At 38.2% G+C, this 18,292-nt stretch overlaps 1 protein-coding gene across 2 annotated transcripts in view; it reads right to left on the bottom strand.

Annotated features, from left to right (window-relative positions):
• Nucleotides 1-18,292, bottom strand: part of CSMD3 (CUB and Sushi multiple domains 3) — an 857,474-nt gene that overhangs the window by 606,385 nt on the left and 232,797 nt on the right. For both annotated transcript variants that reach the window (XM_070391936.1, XM_070391937.1), the window contains exon 5: nt 8,809-9,016. In XM_070391936.1, coding sequence (XP_070248037.1) covers nt 8,809-9,016 — 208 coding nt within the window. The remainder of the gene's footprint in view (nt 1-8,808; nt 9,017-18,292) is intronic.

Below are 18,292 nucleotides of genomic sequence, written 5' to 3'. Positions count from 1 at the left end.
ACTGGGCCACCTGGCCAGAGCATGGCACCATGTCTTGTCACCTTCATTATTTATAACTCTTGCTTTAAGACTTTGCTGAAATGTACTCCCTCTGTGCAGTTTCCCTTAAATCCTTGAGCCAGTCTTTGCCTCTGTGTTGCTCCAGATACGCTATATATGAGAACATATCATGGAAGTGTTTGTTTATAGACAAATTCCTTACCAGATTGTGATCTTGCTGATCTGAGTTGGCATGCTTGCCTACATTTTTATTATATCTTGTTTTGACTGTATATACTGTACACTGCCTGGTATGTAGTAAACACTAAATGGCCCTCTTAAAAAATAAACTTGTTGATAGATTTTCTTACATGTGCTCTCTCACTGTTTCCCTAAAATTATAACACAATATAACTCCCATCTTAAGCAAGTTGCCTGTAATTATCATTGTCTTTCTAAAACAAAAAATGCAACAGCTGCACCTACTCTGAAAATGGATCCTTGGAGAATATAATTAAGTTATTTCAATTTGAACTGAATATTATCAAGAGCTATGGGATATATAACCTTAAGGCATACCTTTCCACCAGGTTTTTAATGGTATGTCATTTGCAGAAACTTGTATAATGAGGAAATGAGAATGCAATAGTTTTTGCCTGCTCCAATCAGAGGTTTAATGAATGGAATTTTGTATCATATAATGTTACATGCTATAGTCAAACCTTTGTAGACCATGGAGCTAAGGAGGCTAAGGCCATGTGTTTATTATCTTTGCAACACTCCTTATAGCTCTACTTACTTTGTTTTATTGCCATGGAGTTTCCCTTTAATCCACAAAAATGTTGCACAACTGTGCTTAAGTCACAAACTGAATCTGAAAAGAAAGCCATTCTAAATTTCTAACCTCTCTAGAAAAGTCTATTCCAAGGTCATGAGTGATTTTCTATAAATTATGCCCTCATATAGTAGAATGAATAATTTGACAATTACTTTAAGGGATATTTTATGTTTAAATAGTTCAAATACTATGATAAAACAGTGTTTTCAGACATTTATTATATCTCATTTTTTATAATTTTACATTTGATAGTGGCATATATTATTTTGCTGAAATGATCAATGTATGCTAATCAGTTGGTATCATAGCAAGCAAAATTCAGGCTAGATGAAGTTTTATTTGATGAATATATACCATTTGATGCTAGTAACATATGGTAAGAACTGAAAAGATTGCCAATAAAAATAGAAACCTGGCATTGGAAAGATATTTCAATAATCATTCAGAATAATCCCTATAAACTTCCTGAATCCTTTATTGCCAATAATCAATTGCTTACACCTATGTAAAAATCTTTTTAAAGAAAGAAACTTATTACCTATAAGCAATCATTTATTTTTTGGGTAAAGTATTACTTACTTTAAATGTCTACTTATCTTGAACCAAATTTTTCCTTTTATGATTTATAACTATTAGAGGCCCGGTGCACAAAATTCATGCATGGGGGGAGGGAGGGGGTTCCCTCAGCTCAGCTTGCACCCAATCCAATCAGGGACCCCTCAGGAGATGTCTGACCACCAGTTTAGGCCCCTAACTGCCTCTGCCTGCCTGCCTGATCGCCCCTAACTGCCTCTGCCTCCCTGATCACCCCTAACTGCCCTCCCCTGCCTGCCTGCAGGCCTGATCTCGCCCCCAATTGCCCATTTAGTTCTGATTGGTCAGTTACTATGCCAGTCAGTGTCAAAAGCTCTGCCTCCTAGGCAGCCATTAGCTCCTTACATTCACCCAGATTTGGTTCTGATTGGTCAGTTTCTATGCCAGTCAGCATCTCTGGGCCTATCAACAGGGCCTGATCAAAAAGGCAGGGCTGGTCAGCATCTCTGGTGGAGGCCTGGAGAAAAATGGAGGCATGGCTGTTGACCAGGCGGGAGAGAAAGAGAGGCAAGTTCTGATCAACAGCTGCCACAGAGGCTACAGATCAGACCCTGCCTCTCTCTCTGCAGGCCTCTCTCTGGATCTGATTCGCAGCTTCCTAGGCAGTCAGTGCTGGGTCAGGGTGCCACAGCAACCCAGCACTGACTTCTGGTCTGGTCAAGCCTTTGTTCGTAATCAGTCATTAAGACGCTGACTCTTTATTATTGATTACCCTTAGTTTTTCCATCTATTCAAACATATAATCCCTCCTGCATTATAAATATAATATCTGAAATTCAGATGATCATCCTAAGTGTTATATATTTTCTGATTAAGATGATCATGAAATAGCTTCAATATGTATATATAGTAAGTAGTACCAGAACAATAGAGCCTTGACTAATTCATTTCTCATCAACAGTGAGATAAAGGATTGAATATTTGAAAAAATATTGTTGAAGATAACAGTAATAAAATATGCTTATAGTATTCAGGGCAATTGATCTATCTCGATCTATTTAAGTGACACCTAATAATTATTAAGATAATTAACACTGATATATGTTGATATTGACTCTCACATGAAATCACATAATATACTCAGAAAAGAAACTGCAATGTCCCAGTGATCTTCTGGAAAGGTCAAAATGTTCTGCCGATAACATAAAAGCTGACTACTTTTTGTAAATTTCATGATTTAATCAAAGATAACTTGACAGGAAATATTAGATAAAAGAATCAAGAAGTCATAATTTCTTCTGGTCTCTACAAATATTGTATTCCTACAGAGCATTTACCCTGGAAGCCAACTTTAAAAACTAACCAAGTCTGATCTGGCCGGGTAGCTCCGTTGGTTGGAATGTTGTCCTGTGCACTGATTGCGGGTTTGAATTCTGGTCAGGGGACATATTTAGGTTTCAGGTTGGATCCCTGGTCCTGGCACATGTATAGGAGGCAACTAATAGATGTTTCTCTCTCTCTCTCTCTCTCTCTCTCTCTCTCCCTCCCTCCCTCCCTCCCTCCCTCCATTCCACACTCTCTAAAAATTAAGAAAAACATATCCTAGGGTAAGAATTAAAAAAGAAAAACTGACAAAGTTTAAGGAAAACAAACACAATAGGAAATTTTATTTATAAAGTAAAATATGAACTCATGGATCTCATTATTTATATATGATAATAAAATCACAGAAATAAAAACTTAAGGTACTGGGACATAGCATTTTCTTTTCTGAGTATTCAACTAGAACTTAAGATAAACTCATGGATGCTATACGTATTAAGTTATCTATGAGAGTTCTAGATTAAGAATCACACAATTAACCTTTTAAAGTTGATGCCTATTCAGCAAGTTATCCATATCCTTGCTGCCACTATCAAGGACAAATTCATGAACTGATTTTAACATTGGTCTAATCCTCAATAATATAAATTCTGAATAATTTAAATAATAAATTAAAGATAGAGGGCAATGCCACAGTACCCAGAAGGACAATATTAAAAAGTTCATTAAATATTCAAAAGCACAAGGAAAATTGTGAGAGATGTAAAACTCAGAAACAGTAAATCTTATACCTGAGCTTACCCAATAATTTAGTAGTAGAAATAGCACATGTGTACATGATAATGATTTCTAATCGTAAAAATATTTTAAAGGTTCTTTCTTTGTGACATTTATGAATACAAGTTGAGAAACTTTGTCTCATTACAGCATATTCTCAGTTGTACAGGGTAGAGTGACACCAAGTGAAAGAATGTAATAAAACTATAAACTATGGTTATAATAGTGTAGGCCAGTTTTTATTACATGGAAAAGTCTAGGAAGATAATTTATAACCATAATGTCTCAAGAAACAGAAAAATGTCAAATTTTTAATAATCTAATAATTAATCATATTTTTTATCAAGAGATGGTTTAAAAACAATAATATGTAACTTCAAGTGTACATTCTAATTTGATATATTTATATACTACATAGTAATCACCCTAAAAGTCCAGTTACCATCTATTACCATACAGTTGGCCCCCTTTACATATCTGTTTTTGATTCACAGTTGGTAACCCTTGGATGTGGAGGGCTGACTACATGTATTGATCTATGACATTTTATATAGAGGACTTGAGTATTCATGCTTTTTGTTATCCTCAATAGATTTTGGAATCAATTCTCTATTGATACTAAAGGACACCTATGTTTTGGGGGAGTCAAAGTTATGCACAGACTTTCAATTGTACTAGGGGTCAATTTTCCTAATTCCTGAGTTGTTCAAGGGTCAACCATGTAAGTACAAGGTAACATACTTTAGAAAAAAAAAGTTATCCCAGGATGCTTTTCAGTTACGTCTAGAATGTAATTTTTATTATAGCAGACAAATGTAGTTCTATCATCAAGAAGATCATGAAAAATGTTATGTAATAACAAGAATTATTTGTAAGATGAGATCAAGTGGACTAGTCCATACAAGCACTGGTTCATTAGTGTTTAATATCATAAGGTATATAGAGAAGATAATACATTATAGTCTCCGTGTGATCAGAATTCATGAATATTTTATTAACCAGTGTAAATATATCCCCCAGGACAAAGTATGATGTGTTTGTTGAATGAATGAAAACTAGACCTTATTTTTAGCATGTAGTATATATCCAGGCTTCTGAAAAATTACTTTTTCCTAGGCAAGATATGGTGTGTGTGTGTGTGTGTGTATTATATATACATGAATTCAAGAACACTCAAACTTCAATCAAGAAGACCTGTGAAGATTTTTAACGAGGCAAGGATGGAATATAAAAGCTAGGAAGCAAAATCTTGATCTAGCAGATTATAACTTGTCCAGTTTACATAGTGAAGGAAAGAAATCAACTCAATGGAACAGTCCACCAGCCCACAGACTTGATCGTTCTTACTCCTTTGGCAAGTATGTCACTCTGTGATGGCCAAATGTGGTTATGGTAGCTTAGGAATGTTAAAACTAATAACTGCCTTTTTCTGTTCTAATTCTGTGATCACTGAGCAAGCTTCTAATTATAATATGACTTGTCATAAATATCTACTCTCAGGGAGAGACTATGTTGTTATGGTGACATGTTTTCTGGTGCATAAAACAAATAAATAACATTTATTCATTCACTTAAAGAGCATGAGGTACATCATATGCTCTGGACACAGTCCTAAGATTTTTAAATTAAATTGATATGGTATCTGCCTTCACTGAGATTATAGTATTTAAGGAATATCAGCACTGAACAAGGAATTTTAAACTCTAATGGATATTAAAAGATATAGACAATGTTGTGGAAGTGCAGCAGGATGATTTTACCTACTTTAAACACTCAGAGAAGACAAAATAGAGGAAGTAATTTTTAAAATGTAATTAGAAGAGGGAATAAACATTAGTCAGTTAAAAAAATGGAGGAGGGGCAGAACATTCAGGAAAATTAAATAGTATTTGCAAAGGATTTATTAATTGTGTCCTATTTTAAGAAACTGAAGGGATGCCATTATTACTGGAGCATGGGAAGGAAGGGTGGGAGTAAAGATGAGAACATGGTGAATAGCTAAATGAGCACTCTATTTTCTGTGAGTTTGCATAACATTAGCCTGCTCTAACAAGACAGATTCAGTTCTGTCAAAATCCATGATCTCATTCCAAAAAGTGTCTTCATAGCCATCCAGCACTCAGTGATTCCTAGTAACCTGATCCTGTCATGCTCCTTCAATCATTCCCTCAAGAAACAGAATAATTTCAAAAGGTGAAATCCATGAAGTTTTAGAATTTTTCATTACAAGTGGTTATAGTGGAGGATAAACTGTTCTTGTGAAAGAAAGAAGAGTTAAAAAAGAAAAAATATATTAACAATAGATAATATAACAAAGGCAAATTAAGTACAAAGACATTATTGGAAGCATATGTACCTGTGTGTATATATAATGTATTACATTAATATTAAGAATATATGTAAAGAATTTGTATAATTTACCTGAAGATTCAGCAAGACATTTCTACAAATAATGGTTTTACTTGTGCTCATTAAGATACAAGCAACGAACTTGAAAAGTTAAGTATTTGTTTTTTAAATATGACCTCATCTAGTCTTTCCTTGAGTGATATTATACTTTACTTCCTGAGTAAATTGAAAGTATAACTTGAATTTTCTTTTAACTGAATTTTCAGTGTTAATCAGTATGTGTTTACTATGTTCATGAACTCCAATTTAATTGAAAAAGATTGCTTAATTATAAAACAATAGAATTTATGAAAATCCTTTCCCAATCACAAATCCTTTAAAACCCCTGGTTTAAAACTATTATTTCCTAAGAAACTATACAACACATCCACACCATTAGGAAAAAATGAAAAGTTAGAAAAATCATTGTTCTTTTTCTGATAATTTACAACATGGTGAGAAGACAGACAGGTTTGTACTTTACTTACTAGTACATAAACCACATACCTTGGGATCATATTTCAAAAGGAGATGAATTTCTCTTCAAACCCTGGGGCAAATGTTTCAGGCTGATTTCAACAGATTTCAATTGTCAACAATTACCCCACAAGAACGGAATTAAGGATTAAATTTCAACCCAGCTGAGCATATATCTTTTTTTAACATATATATTTTTTTTTTTTATTTCAGAGAGGAAGAGAGAGGGAGAGAGAGATAGAAACATCAATGATGAGAGAGAATTATTGATTGACTGCCTCCTGGATTCCCCCTACTGGGAATTGAGCCTGTAACCTGGGCATGAGCCCTTGACTGGAATCAAACCCGGGATCGCTCAGTCCTCAGCCTGACACTCTATCCACTGAGCAAAATCAGCTAGGGCCTGAGCATATATCTTAATATTGAACATTAAACATGTATTTTCCTTAATAACTCCAAGTAATAACTCCCTAGGGCATATTGTTGGTGTTCTACTGTCCTTCTCAGCTATTCCCACTCTCTCTCACTACATAATTTTCATTCAAGCTGACCCTTTCTTCATCCTCTGCAATTGTATTGCTGTTTTTGTTTTGTTTTGTTTCATCTTTGTCATAGTATCCCTGGAACAATTTATTAATGTTTTTTCATACTCTCAGTCAATCCCTGATATACCAAAAAGGTGTTTTTAATTTTTATTTATTTATTTTACTTTCCAACCATTCAAGCCTAACTAAATGAAGACAATAGTTCTTTTAGAAAAATTCTGAAGTAATTTCCCCCCAAAAAATTTGGAATGATAGCATGAACTATATGCTCTAGCAGTCTAGCTCATAAAGTTAACAATATATTGAAGACTAACAATATTTTCTATGAACCAAAACAAATAGGTAATTATCTTGTTGAATATAGAGATGGAAAAAATCCTGAACATATTTTACTTCATGAAGGATAATAAACATTAATTTTTAAATATCCATTACTTTCAAATATAGGAAATACTGAGTTATTAAAATTGTCCTGTTGTATGTGGTATATTGCAAACACAGTGAAAGTCTCCATGCTTTCCTTTACACAGCCATTGAAATTCGACTGCAGCTTCTCCAAAGAGTCTATCATCTGCTTTCTCTTGAATTGAAAAGTTCATATCAATTTTAAAAGTCATTCTTTCCACTGTCCCATGCTTACTCCAAATAATAAAACAGCCCGACTTTTATGTTATTGATGCACAGATTTAGTCCCTTTCTAGTCCTGTCTTCTCATTCCATCCTGCCTCTATCTAGCCATGATTACTGATGTCTACTGGTTCAATTACCATCCATGTGTACTATATACCAGTTATGCTTCTATTCAGAACTCCTGAATCATATAGACAGATGTAAAAGATTCTTCAAACTAAATATATCTTTAAAAATTCAATATTCATAGCATCCCTACTGCAAACTTGACCTTCATTCAACATTTTCCAATATGTCTTTGACAATCTGTATGTTAGAAAATGATGTTTTATTTTAGCACTCTCTTTTCTTTTATCACTCCTCAGCCCATTACAGAGTCCTCTTTGTTATACCTCCTAAATATCTCTCAACTCATTCTACTTTTTTTTTTATCTCCTTCAATACCATCACAATCCAAGCTACCATGATTTGTTTTGAGATTTCAGCAATCACCTCTCAAGTGGTCTTCCCACAGCTAATTGAGCCCCACTGAAAATCAATCTTTACACATAAGAATAACCATTTGAAAATTCAGAATTTAGACCTCTTCATGTAATTGTTTTTTATAAAAACACTTTAATAAATTCCCATTGTTCTTATCAAATCCTCTACATGGCTTAAAAGGCCCTTCCTAGTTTAGTGTTTATATATTTTTTTCTTCACTAATCTTATTCTTTACTCAATTACTGATTCATAATCTACTTTACCCTTTAGTAATAAATGCATTCAATTTTGTAAAATGGCATAAAGGAACATTTTCTTTTAAAATTATGTTCTGAAAACTGCAGTTTTCTGAACATGTCTTGAGTTTCTAAAGAAAGAGACCATACTCACTCAGAATATATTGTTTAAATTTTACTTTCAGATAAAAGGGTATATAAGATTTAACTACAAAAATAAAGCCAAATTTCTTCCAGGACTATTCTATTAATTTGAAAGGAACCGTCAAGTATGGACTGGCATATTAAATAACACAACTGTAGATTACATTAGAAATGTAATTTCCTTACTCAAGTTTTGATTAAATCACATTACTTTCCATGAATAGAATAAGGAAATACTGATGGGAAGCTCTGTCTTTCAAAATACCAATCTTTTTGCTCTATCAGTGCCCTGACTTTCTAAAATATCCCTTATCTCTGACAGCTGCCATTATAATTTTCCTGTTAATTATAAATTTCTTTCAAAAATGTAAAGGCCCACATATAACTATATTTGATCCCCAATTTGTCTTAGGCAACAATATCAATGCTAGGTTAATAAAAAACATCTACTTACCATATTGTAGGTGGCTCAGAACCTTCGATTTCTAAGTAATCATACTTTTCTTCCATTTGGAAATCGGTAAATATGAGTGAAATCGTGTCCCCAGGCTCCGCTACAATGGTCCAAGTGCAATCGGCATTGTTATGGTATTCATTGGGAAAACTAGGGCTTGATATAATACCACTGGATCCTCTCATGGTTCCTCCACATGCATCTTCAGCTGTTAAGAGCAAGAATGAAATGTTCAGATATAAGAGAGAAATGCAACTCTTTTAACATTTTCAAATAAAATAACAGACCAAATGTTGTGATACCAAGTGCATATACCTAATAGAGATAAAATAAAATGAGAAATCCATGAAAAATATTTAAGCACATAAATAAATATAAACTATATCTTGACAATTTTTTAACCATTGTTTGAAACAGCAATACAAGTAATTAAATTCTAAACTCTAATTGCTCTCAGGATAACAGAACCAGGATTTTCTTTTCATTGATTAGCTGATGAAGTGAGCAAAATAAAAGAAACATCACCCTTAAAGTCTGTAATGAGAAATCTTTAACCACTTTGTGCATGTTTATGGTAAGGCTGAGCTTTAGTTTTTGTTTTTATGTAGTAAAGAACAAAATGAAGAAACAATTTGAGAGAGAATATAATAGTTTTGTTAATGGCATGATTCAAATACTATTGAAAATATTTGTGGAATTGCAATTTAAATAAAAATATATCATATGTCTAGAAAACTTTAATTAGAGAGAAATAATATATTAACTAATATATCATTGGTAATATATTTCCTACTAGAGGCCCAGTGTACAAAAATTCATGCGCTCGGGTCCCTCAGACTGCCCTGCGCCCTCTCACAATCAAGGAGCCCTCGGGGAATGTCCGACAGATGGCGTAGGCCTGCTCCCTACCACCACTGCTGTGCTCTCCCAGCCGTAAGCCTGGCTTCTGGCTGAGCAGCGCGCCCCCTGTGGGAGGGCACTAACCACCACTAGGCAGATTCTGCATTGAGCATCTGCCCCAGGTGGTCAGCACATGTCATAGCGACCGGTTGTTCTTCCCTCAGGCCAAAACTGGCTCTCCGACATCCCCCGAGATTGTGAGAAGGTGCAGGCCAGGCTTAGGGACCCCAGCAGCATACGATCGGGGTCAGGGAGGGACGTGGGAGGTTGGCCAGCGAAGGAGGGACTGCAGGAGGACTCCAGGGAGTGTCGGACCTGTCTAGCTCAGTGTTGATCGGCCAGATCCCAGCAGCAAGCTAACCTACCGGTCGGAGAGTCTGCCCCCCTGGTGGTCAGTGCATGTCATAGCGACTGGTCAACTGGTTGACCGTCTGCCCCCTGGTGGTCAGTATACGTCATAGCAAGCGGTTGAGCAGCCTTAGCATATCATTAGCATATTACGCTTTGATTGGTTGAATGGTCGACTGGACGACCAGACACTTAGCATATTAGGCTTTTATCATATAGGACTAGTGACCCGGTGCATGGATTCGTGCACATTGAAAGAAATTAATTAGAAAGTGGCCGGTGGGGCGGGACTGGGCAAGACAGACTGGACATGCCCTGGAGCCAACCTGCCTCAGTCCCTCCCCAGGCGGCTGCACCTGGGGTGGTGCCGTGGCTTGAAGGGCGGCTGTGGAGTGAGGGGTGAGGGTCCCTCCAGGCAAGTGGGGTCCCTCAGCCTGGCCTACAGAGATTGGGCTGAAACTGGCTCTCCAACATCTCCCGAGGAGTCCCGGTGTGTGAGAGGGCACTCTGCAAAGTTGCTGTCGTACAGGGTACAGAACAAATGCAAGTATGCAGTAAACCAGATGCGGGGCCAACTGTACCCCAGCAACAACATAACCCACGGCCAGCCAAAGGTGGAATCGCGCAGCCCCGTGAAGAATTGGGCTCCCCCCTCTCTGGTTTCAGGGTGTGTCATTCGAGAACTGCTGCTGCCAAGTCACTGCAGCTTGACAGTTCCTGCGTTGAGCATCTGCCTCCTGGTGGTCAGTGCACATCATAGCTACTAGTCGGACAGACAGTTAGCATATTAGCCTTTTATATATAGAGATTACTCCACCAATCTACACTAATAAAAGACAAACATTCAAATTGACTGCACCTTCACTATGTCTTAAGCCACGCCCACAAGCCAATCAGAGCAACTATATGCAAATTAACCCAACCAAGATGGTGGCTGGCAGCCATGGAACTGGAGCAAGCAGGAGGCTTGGTTGCCCCAATAATGGAGGAAGCCAAGCTTCCTGCTTGCCGCAGCGGACTCTGAGCTCCACTCAAAGCAACAAAGTTTAAATTATAGAAGATAAATAAACCCCAGATACCTGCTTTCAGCCGGCCGTGGCCACAGAGCTGGAGTGAGCAGGAGTTTTCCCCCCCCCACCCGCCCTGGCTGGCTCTGAGCTGCTCTCAAGGCTACAAAGTTTCAATTATAGAAGGTAAATAAATACCAGAATTAAAAAAGAAAAAAAGGAGAGGCTGGGAGCTTACTTCGCCAGGGGGGTTGGCCAGCCTGAAAACGGCCCTCAGCCCCTTACCCAGACTGTCCAGGCACCCCAGTGGGGACCCACCCACCTAAAGGGGGTGTGGCCAGCCTGAAAACAGCCATCAGCCCCTCACCCAGGCTGGCTAAATCTCCATGGAGTGAGGATCCCCACTGGGGGGGGGGGGCTTGAACAGCCTTCAAACAGTCATCGGTCCCTCACCCAGGCTGGCCAGGCACCCCAGCAGGACCCCCACCCTGATCCGGGACACCCTTTAGGGCAAACCAGCCAGCCCCCACCTATGCATGAAGCCTCCATCCTATATAATAAAATGGTAATATGAAAACTGACCCTAACAGCAGAACAATTGGGAATGACTGGTCACTGTGACACACACTGACCACCAGGGGGCAGACGCTCAATGCAGGAGCTGCCCCCCTGGTGGTCAGTGAGCTCCCACAGAAGGAGCTCTGCTCAGCCACAGGTCAGGCTGCCGGCAGCCAGTACAGTGGTGGTGGTGAGAGCCTCTCCCGCCTCCTCAGCAGCGCTAAGGATGTCCAACTGCAGCTTAGGCCTGGTCCCCGCTGACAAGTGGACATCCCCTGAGGGCTGCCGGGCTGCCAGAGGGATGTCTGACTGCCAGCTTGAGCCCAATCCCCCAGGGAGTGGGCCTAAGCCATCGGGTGGACATCCTCCAAGGGGTCCCAGACTGCAAGAGGGCATAGGCCAGGCTGAGGGACCCCCCCCCAAGTGCACACATTTTTGTTCACCGGGCCTCTAGTCCTATATAATAAAAGGCTAATATGCAAATAGACCAAATGGTGAAACAATCACACAACTGAATAACTGGTCACTCTGACATGCATTGACCACCAGGGCGCGTGCGCGGAACATGGCAGGCGTTGGCCACAGCGAGATAGTGGAGCAGGTGGGTGGGGGCAACAGACGAAGGCAGGGCACTGGTCACTGTCATCTGGGAGAGCTTCTGGTAGTTACTGAAAATTCTTTGCTCCCGCATGCAATGGTCCCACCCAGCCTGGCGCCAGCCCCAATAGCTCGGCAACATCAGTGGGTGCAAGTGGCGGCTGCCAGCACTGATCACCCCTCAGGGCTTCTCCACCTCCCCCTGCTCCTGAGGGACAATCAGGGACAGCAGGCACCTCTTGCACCCACTGCTGGCAAAGGCCCTGCTCGCATCCACTGCTGGCACTGCGGCCACCGCTCACACTCACTGCCAGCGCCAGCCCTTCTCACACCTGCAGCCAGTGCCGGAGCCACTGCTCACACCCGCTGCAGGTGCCCGGCACCAGTCCCGATCGCTTGGTGCCATCAGCGGGTGTGAGCGGCGGCTGCAGGCCCCAATCGCCCCTGAGGGCTTCTCCACCTCCCCTGCTCCTGAGGGGTGATTGGGGTAGCAGCCACCGCTAGCACCCTATGACCGTGCCAGCCCCACTCGAACCCACTGTTGGCACCAGCCCCAATCACTCTGCACCATTAGCGGGTGCAAGCAGGGCCAGTGCCGTCAGCATGTGGGAGTGGTTGCAGCAGGAGTGGGGCTGCCGGCAGACAGGGGACAGGGGCCGCAGTAGGAGAGGGCAGGCAGGGGGATGGACCAAGACCTGTCCCAGTGCCCACTGCAGCCTCGTGGCCCACAGTTCCTTTCAGGGTACATGAATTCGTGCATATATAATCAATAATCCCATGTAATAAAAGGGTAATATGCAAATAGACCCTAACGGTGGAATGCCCAGGAATGACCGGTCACTATGATGTGCATTGACCACCAGGGAACAGATGCTCAATGCAGCTCTGCTCAGCCACAAGCCAGGCTGATGGCTACAAGCGCAGCAGTGGTGGCAGGAGCCTCTCCCACCTCCTTGGCAGCATTAAGGGTTTCCAACTGTGGCTTAAGCTCAATCCCCACAGGGAATGGGCCTAAGCCATCAGTTGGACATCCCCCGAGGGCTCCGGGCTGCCAGAGGAATGTCTGACTGCCAGCTTAGGCCCCATTCTCCAGGGAGTAGGACTAAGTCGCAGGTGGATATCCCCTGAGGGGTTCTGGACTATGAGAGGGCGAAGGCCGGACTGAGGGACCCTCCCCACTAGAGTGCATAAATGCTCATGCACCAGGCCTCTAGTATAATATATATTTTCCTAGGTATTCACATGATATATGGATATACAATATTATAAATAAATTTTCTATTAACTATACCTTTGGACTTATGGTTTTCATTTTACAAATAGGAATTATAAATTCTCCTTGAATCTACTTTTGACCAATAGTGTATAATAACAGGGGGGTTACATGACCAGCTGTGTTTAGTGTGAAAGTATAAGATAAAGATCCTGATTAATAAAGAAATTGAAGCTATAAAAGCTATCTTGTCATAACACTGTTTAGATCAGTCAAGTTAATAAGTTACTAGATTACTTGTGCAATAAATTGACTCAACATTTATGTTGTTGTCTTAATCCACTCAGGGAATTATTCCAATTCAAGGCAAACATTAGAGGAAAAATCTGGTTCTATAATGACCACTTATTATTTCATGTAAAGACTAATATTCCATAACTTTCATAAATAGAGATGGGCAGCATCCTATCTAACTCCGCAAAGGCAGGGACTAGCAAAATGCCTTGATACTGGTGATAACTTTATTACCATGTTCTATATATACATCAAATAACATTAGCTTCTTTCTGCCCCACTCTTTATCCCTTTAATTCCACAATTCATAAATTTAAAGCATAACTATATTACTTATAAAACATTTAAATCACAAACTATGTAAATATGATATTTATTTTCATTACAAGTCCTACCAATTTTTTAGAGTAATTAAAATGAACTGGTGCTCCTGTCTAGATTACTGTAATTTTCTTGCCAGAGCACACAATGCCTTCCCTCAAAACTTTACCTTTAGTGTCTGGTAAATGTGTCTTGCTGCCCCCATCCTCAGACACAGATTAGTTCTACTCTTTTTCTTCTCAGTACCAATACCAAGGTTGAGTATTGCCTTGGAAATAAAATGTTACGCTGTTATATATTTGTAGTGGAACTGGTACATAACCTACTGAAATCAGCTCTGTAAGTTATTTCCCTATCTCCAGATAAAACTGTAGGCAGACATATGATTTTTCAGCTCACACTCGGATTAAAGGAATACATTTCTCCATTTTTTTAAATTCAAAAATGTCAATTGACCAATTAATATGTCCACTCTTGAGTAGTCACTTACAAAAAAAAAATTACTTCATTTGCTTAAAGTTCTTTGCTCCCCATAACGTGGGCTTGTGGCAGATGGGGCAGAGCTGAGGAAGAGAAGAGGCCTCTTCCTTCCCGTGTTTCTTCCTAGTATTTCTACTCATCCCCCCTCCTCACTGCGCTCTCTGTGATTCCTCCTGAAGCAGGAAGAAATTAGGGGACCTGAATGCTTTCATTTTCCTGGTCCTGATTGGGTACAAATTTCCAAGAACTATGGCAGATGATTAAAAATGGTGGTTCTTTTTGGTCATGAGCCTTTTTACGGGAACCACAGAGATACTCCAATCATTCCTTCTTGGGTGAGTATGTTTCTCTGCTGATTGCTTACATTTATTTCCCTTCATAGCATGGGTATAGAACAGTATATTTCCATATTATTTCTGACTCTCTTCTTATCACTGAGGTGAGACTCTCGGGCAGGATCTGAGACCATTTTAGGCCAGAAATCCCTCACAAAAGTCCTTCACTTGGTCAATGGAAAACATGCTCCATGTATTCTTCCTCTGTGGAAATTCAGTTTCTTCCCAAATGCAGCCCTATGGGTTTCCAAGAGACATTTAAATATTTCATCCATGGTTTTAAAAATAATACAGTGTGTTCTCCAAGCTCCAGGGCATACAAATAAAATTCTTTGTATGACACATGAAATGGAGAGCAACTTGTAGAATAGATCACTCCAGGCAAATTCTTATTTTACAGCAAAATGACTTCAAGCCTAAAAATGATTCTGCTTACACTTGAAAACAAGAATAAAAATTCAGATCTTGCAGCATACAGACCAATGCTCTTGCCAATTCTTGTAACAATTTCTTTGTTCGGCACTGCTGTTTGATATCTTTATTACTACAGAAACTATCATAGAATCCTTACATGACAGAATTGTGAAACAGGTAAAGATTGCTTTCTAGTACATGCCAGAGAGGCAGTATTTTGTCTAGTTGGCACAATTTGAATGCTAGAACCTATGTATTATGATTTGGCCTGGACTTAACACAGTATTTATAAAAACCAATACATTTTCTGTAATCATAGACTCATAGAGCAGACTGTATTATATAAACTAAAATTTTTATTTTAAACAGAGATAGGACACATGAAAGGCAGCACTGGAACAAGCCATGACACCCTTAAACCTAGTCCTGGGCTCTCTTTGCTAAGGAACATCGCCTGATCTCTGGTCAAAGTGAGTTGGTACAAATTCTGTCAGTAACCTTTATTTTTTTTCTAACTGAAGTATAATAGGCATACAATATCCAATTAATTTCAGTTATACATCATAGTGATTCAACATTTATATACATTACGAAATGATCACCACAATAAGTTAACATCTGTCACCATAAAAAGTTATTACAATATTATTGACTATATTCCTAAACTGTATAAGTTCATACCTCTTAATCAACTATTTTACCCACCCCATAACCCCTTTACCCCTCTTGCAACCAACAGTTTGTTTTCTACATTTATTAGTCTGTTTCTATTTTGTTTCTTCATTAATTTTGTTTTTTAGATTTCACATAAAGGTAAAATCATGTATTTGTCTTTCTCCATCTGACTTATTTCACTTAACATAATACCCTCTATATCCACTCATGTCACAAATGAAAAGGCTTATTTCTTTTCTATGGCTGAGTAATATTCCATAGTATATGCATACCAAAAATTATTTATAGATTCATCTATTGATGAACACAAATGGTGCTTCCATTTCTTGGCTACTATAACTTATGCTGCAGTGAACATAAGGGTATTTCCATCTCTTCAAATTCATGTTTTTTTTTCTTCTGATAAACACCCAGAAGTGAAATTGCTAGATGATTTGAGAGTTCTATTTTTAATTATTTGAGGAACCTCCATACTATGTTCCAGAGTGGGTACACTAAATAACATTCCCACAATAAGGTACTAAGGTCTCCTTTTTTTCCAAATCCTCAGCACTTAAGTACTTTTTGTGTTTTGTTAATAGCCATTTTGATAGGAGGTGATATCTCATTGAGGTTTTGATTTGCATTTCCTTGATGATTAGTGATGTTGAGCAATTTTTCATATGCCTGTTGGCCACCTATGTGTTCTTTGAAAAAATGTCTATTAAAGATGTCTGCCCATTTTTTAATTGTGTTGTTCATTTTTTGATATTAAGTTGTGCAAGCTCTTTATAAATTTTAAATATTAACTGCTTTTATATGTATCATTTGCATAACAAAAAGGTTAGTATATGCACGCACAGACTCCTGTTCTAAGAGAAGGGAATAGGTTGTAAACTTTATAGTGTGGTAATTTTTTTATGTATGTATGCATGCACATATACATAAACTGGATGATGGCAAGTTGCATATTAATAACTTTCAGAGTCAATGTGTTATAAAATATAGAGAAAACAATTGATTCAGCCAATAGAATCAATGAGAGTAATGCAGTCATTTAAAAATAAGAATTTTTAAAGCACTAATCCTTATGACTTGAGATGTATTCCAGTTATCTAGAAGAAATACTATCAACTGCCTCTTAATTCCTTATTGTATTCAAGTCTATTGCTAAAAAGTATAGATATTAAATATAAAATGTTATTAAATCTCATTTTAATTGCTTATAATATTGTAAATGTATCATCAAATAACTCCTATATCTAGCTTTAAAATAACTGAATTTATATAAACTTACTAAACAATCTTCTTTAATTTCTTGACATAGAGCAGGGAGAAAGTACCAAAATAAAATCAAAATTAGTTTTATTGAAGTGCTAAAAATTAAGAAAATATTTCAGCACCTTCCAAAAAATGTATTTTTGATAAAATTAAATTTTATTTGCTCTCAATTTCTGTTAGGCTTATTTAGATACCAAAAATACCTGACTTTGCTTTGTCTTTAGATCATACATTACATTTAACATATTGTAAACCTGAACTGCCCCCAAAACATGGCAATTAAAAAAAAAGTTTCAAAAACCACTAGAACAATTTTCTGTAACACATAACTTCAGATACTGATCTCTGACTGTGCTCTGCCCTATTAGTTTCTTGTGAAATAGCTTAGGGATAGGGGTAGGTAGACCGGAAATACGCTTGTTTATCACAAAAGAAAAAGAATTGTAAATTTAGCCAATGAGTACACTTGGTCTATTCCAGATGTTAGGCATTCAATTCAATCTCCAAGTTTATCTTGGGAAAATTTTCTGCAAATCTCCTTTGCTGAATCTCAACATTCCATCAGCCCTAGCAGCTCGCAAGTAAAGCAGACATCTATGTGGGGCTTTATGTTCCTTCCCAAGACAGGCATCATTGTCTGCCTCTTAATTAGACAAAACATGTAAATAATACACTCATTAATTATCTATTACATTACATATACAGGGCAGCAGTTCCATTGGTATAATTGTCCTTGTTTACATCTAATAGTTCAGCCTTATGCATCTTTGTGTTTAAAGATAAACTTTTCTTGATAAAGAAGAGCATTGAGCACCTGGGTAGTTAAATAGCACATCCAGATTGCTAGTTTTATTTTATTTTTGTTAAGGCACAACAAATAATGCTGTTCCAAGTTTTAAAGAAAAGTGTTTTTTTTTATGATTATGAAGAAAAATTAAAGGGTTTTAATCATCTTCATTTCTGAGTCCAGCTCCTTTCATACCAAAACAGATGAAATTAAATTTATCTGGGAAACAGATTTCTAAGTCAAAGAAAAACATTCATCATTCATTCAGATGAACACCTCATGGAAATAGGGGAAA

Source organism: Myotis yumanensis, unplaced genomic scaffold (genome assembly GCF_028538775.1).
Source record: "Myotis yumanensis isolate MYYU_CA2020_CCGP unplaced genomic scaffold, mMyoYum1.0.hap1 SCAF_15, whole genome shotgun sequence".
NCBI lineage: Eukaryota > Metazoa > Chordata > Mammalia > Chiroptera > Vespertilionidae > Myotis > Myotis yumanensis.
This window is presented reverse-complemented; position numbering and strand designations above follow the sequence as displayed.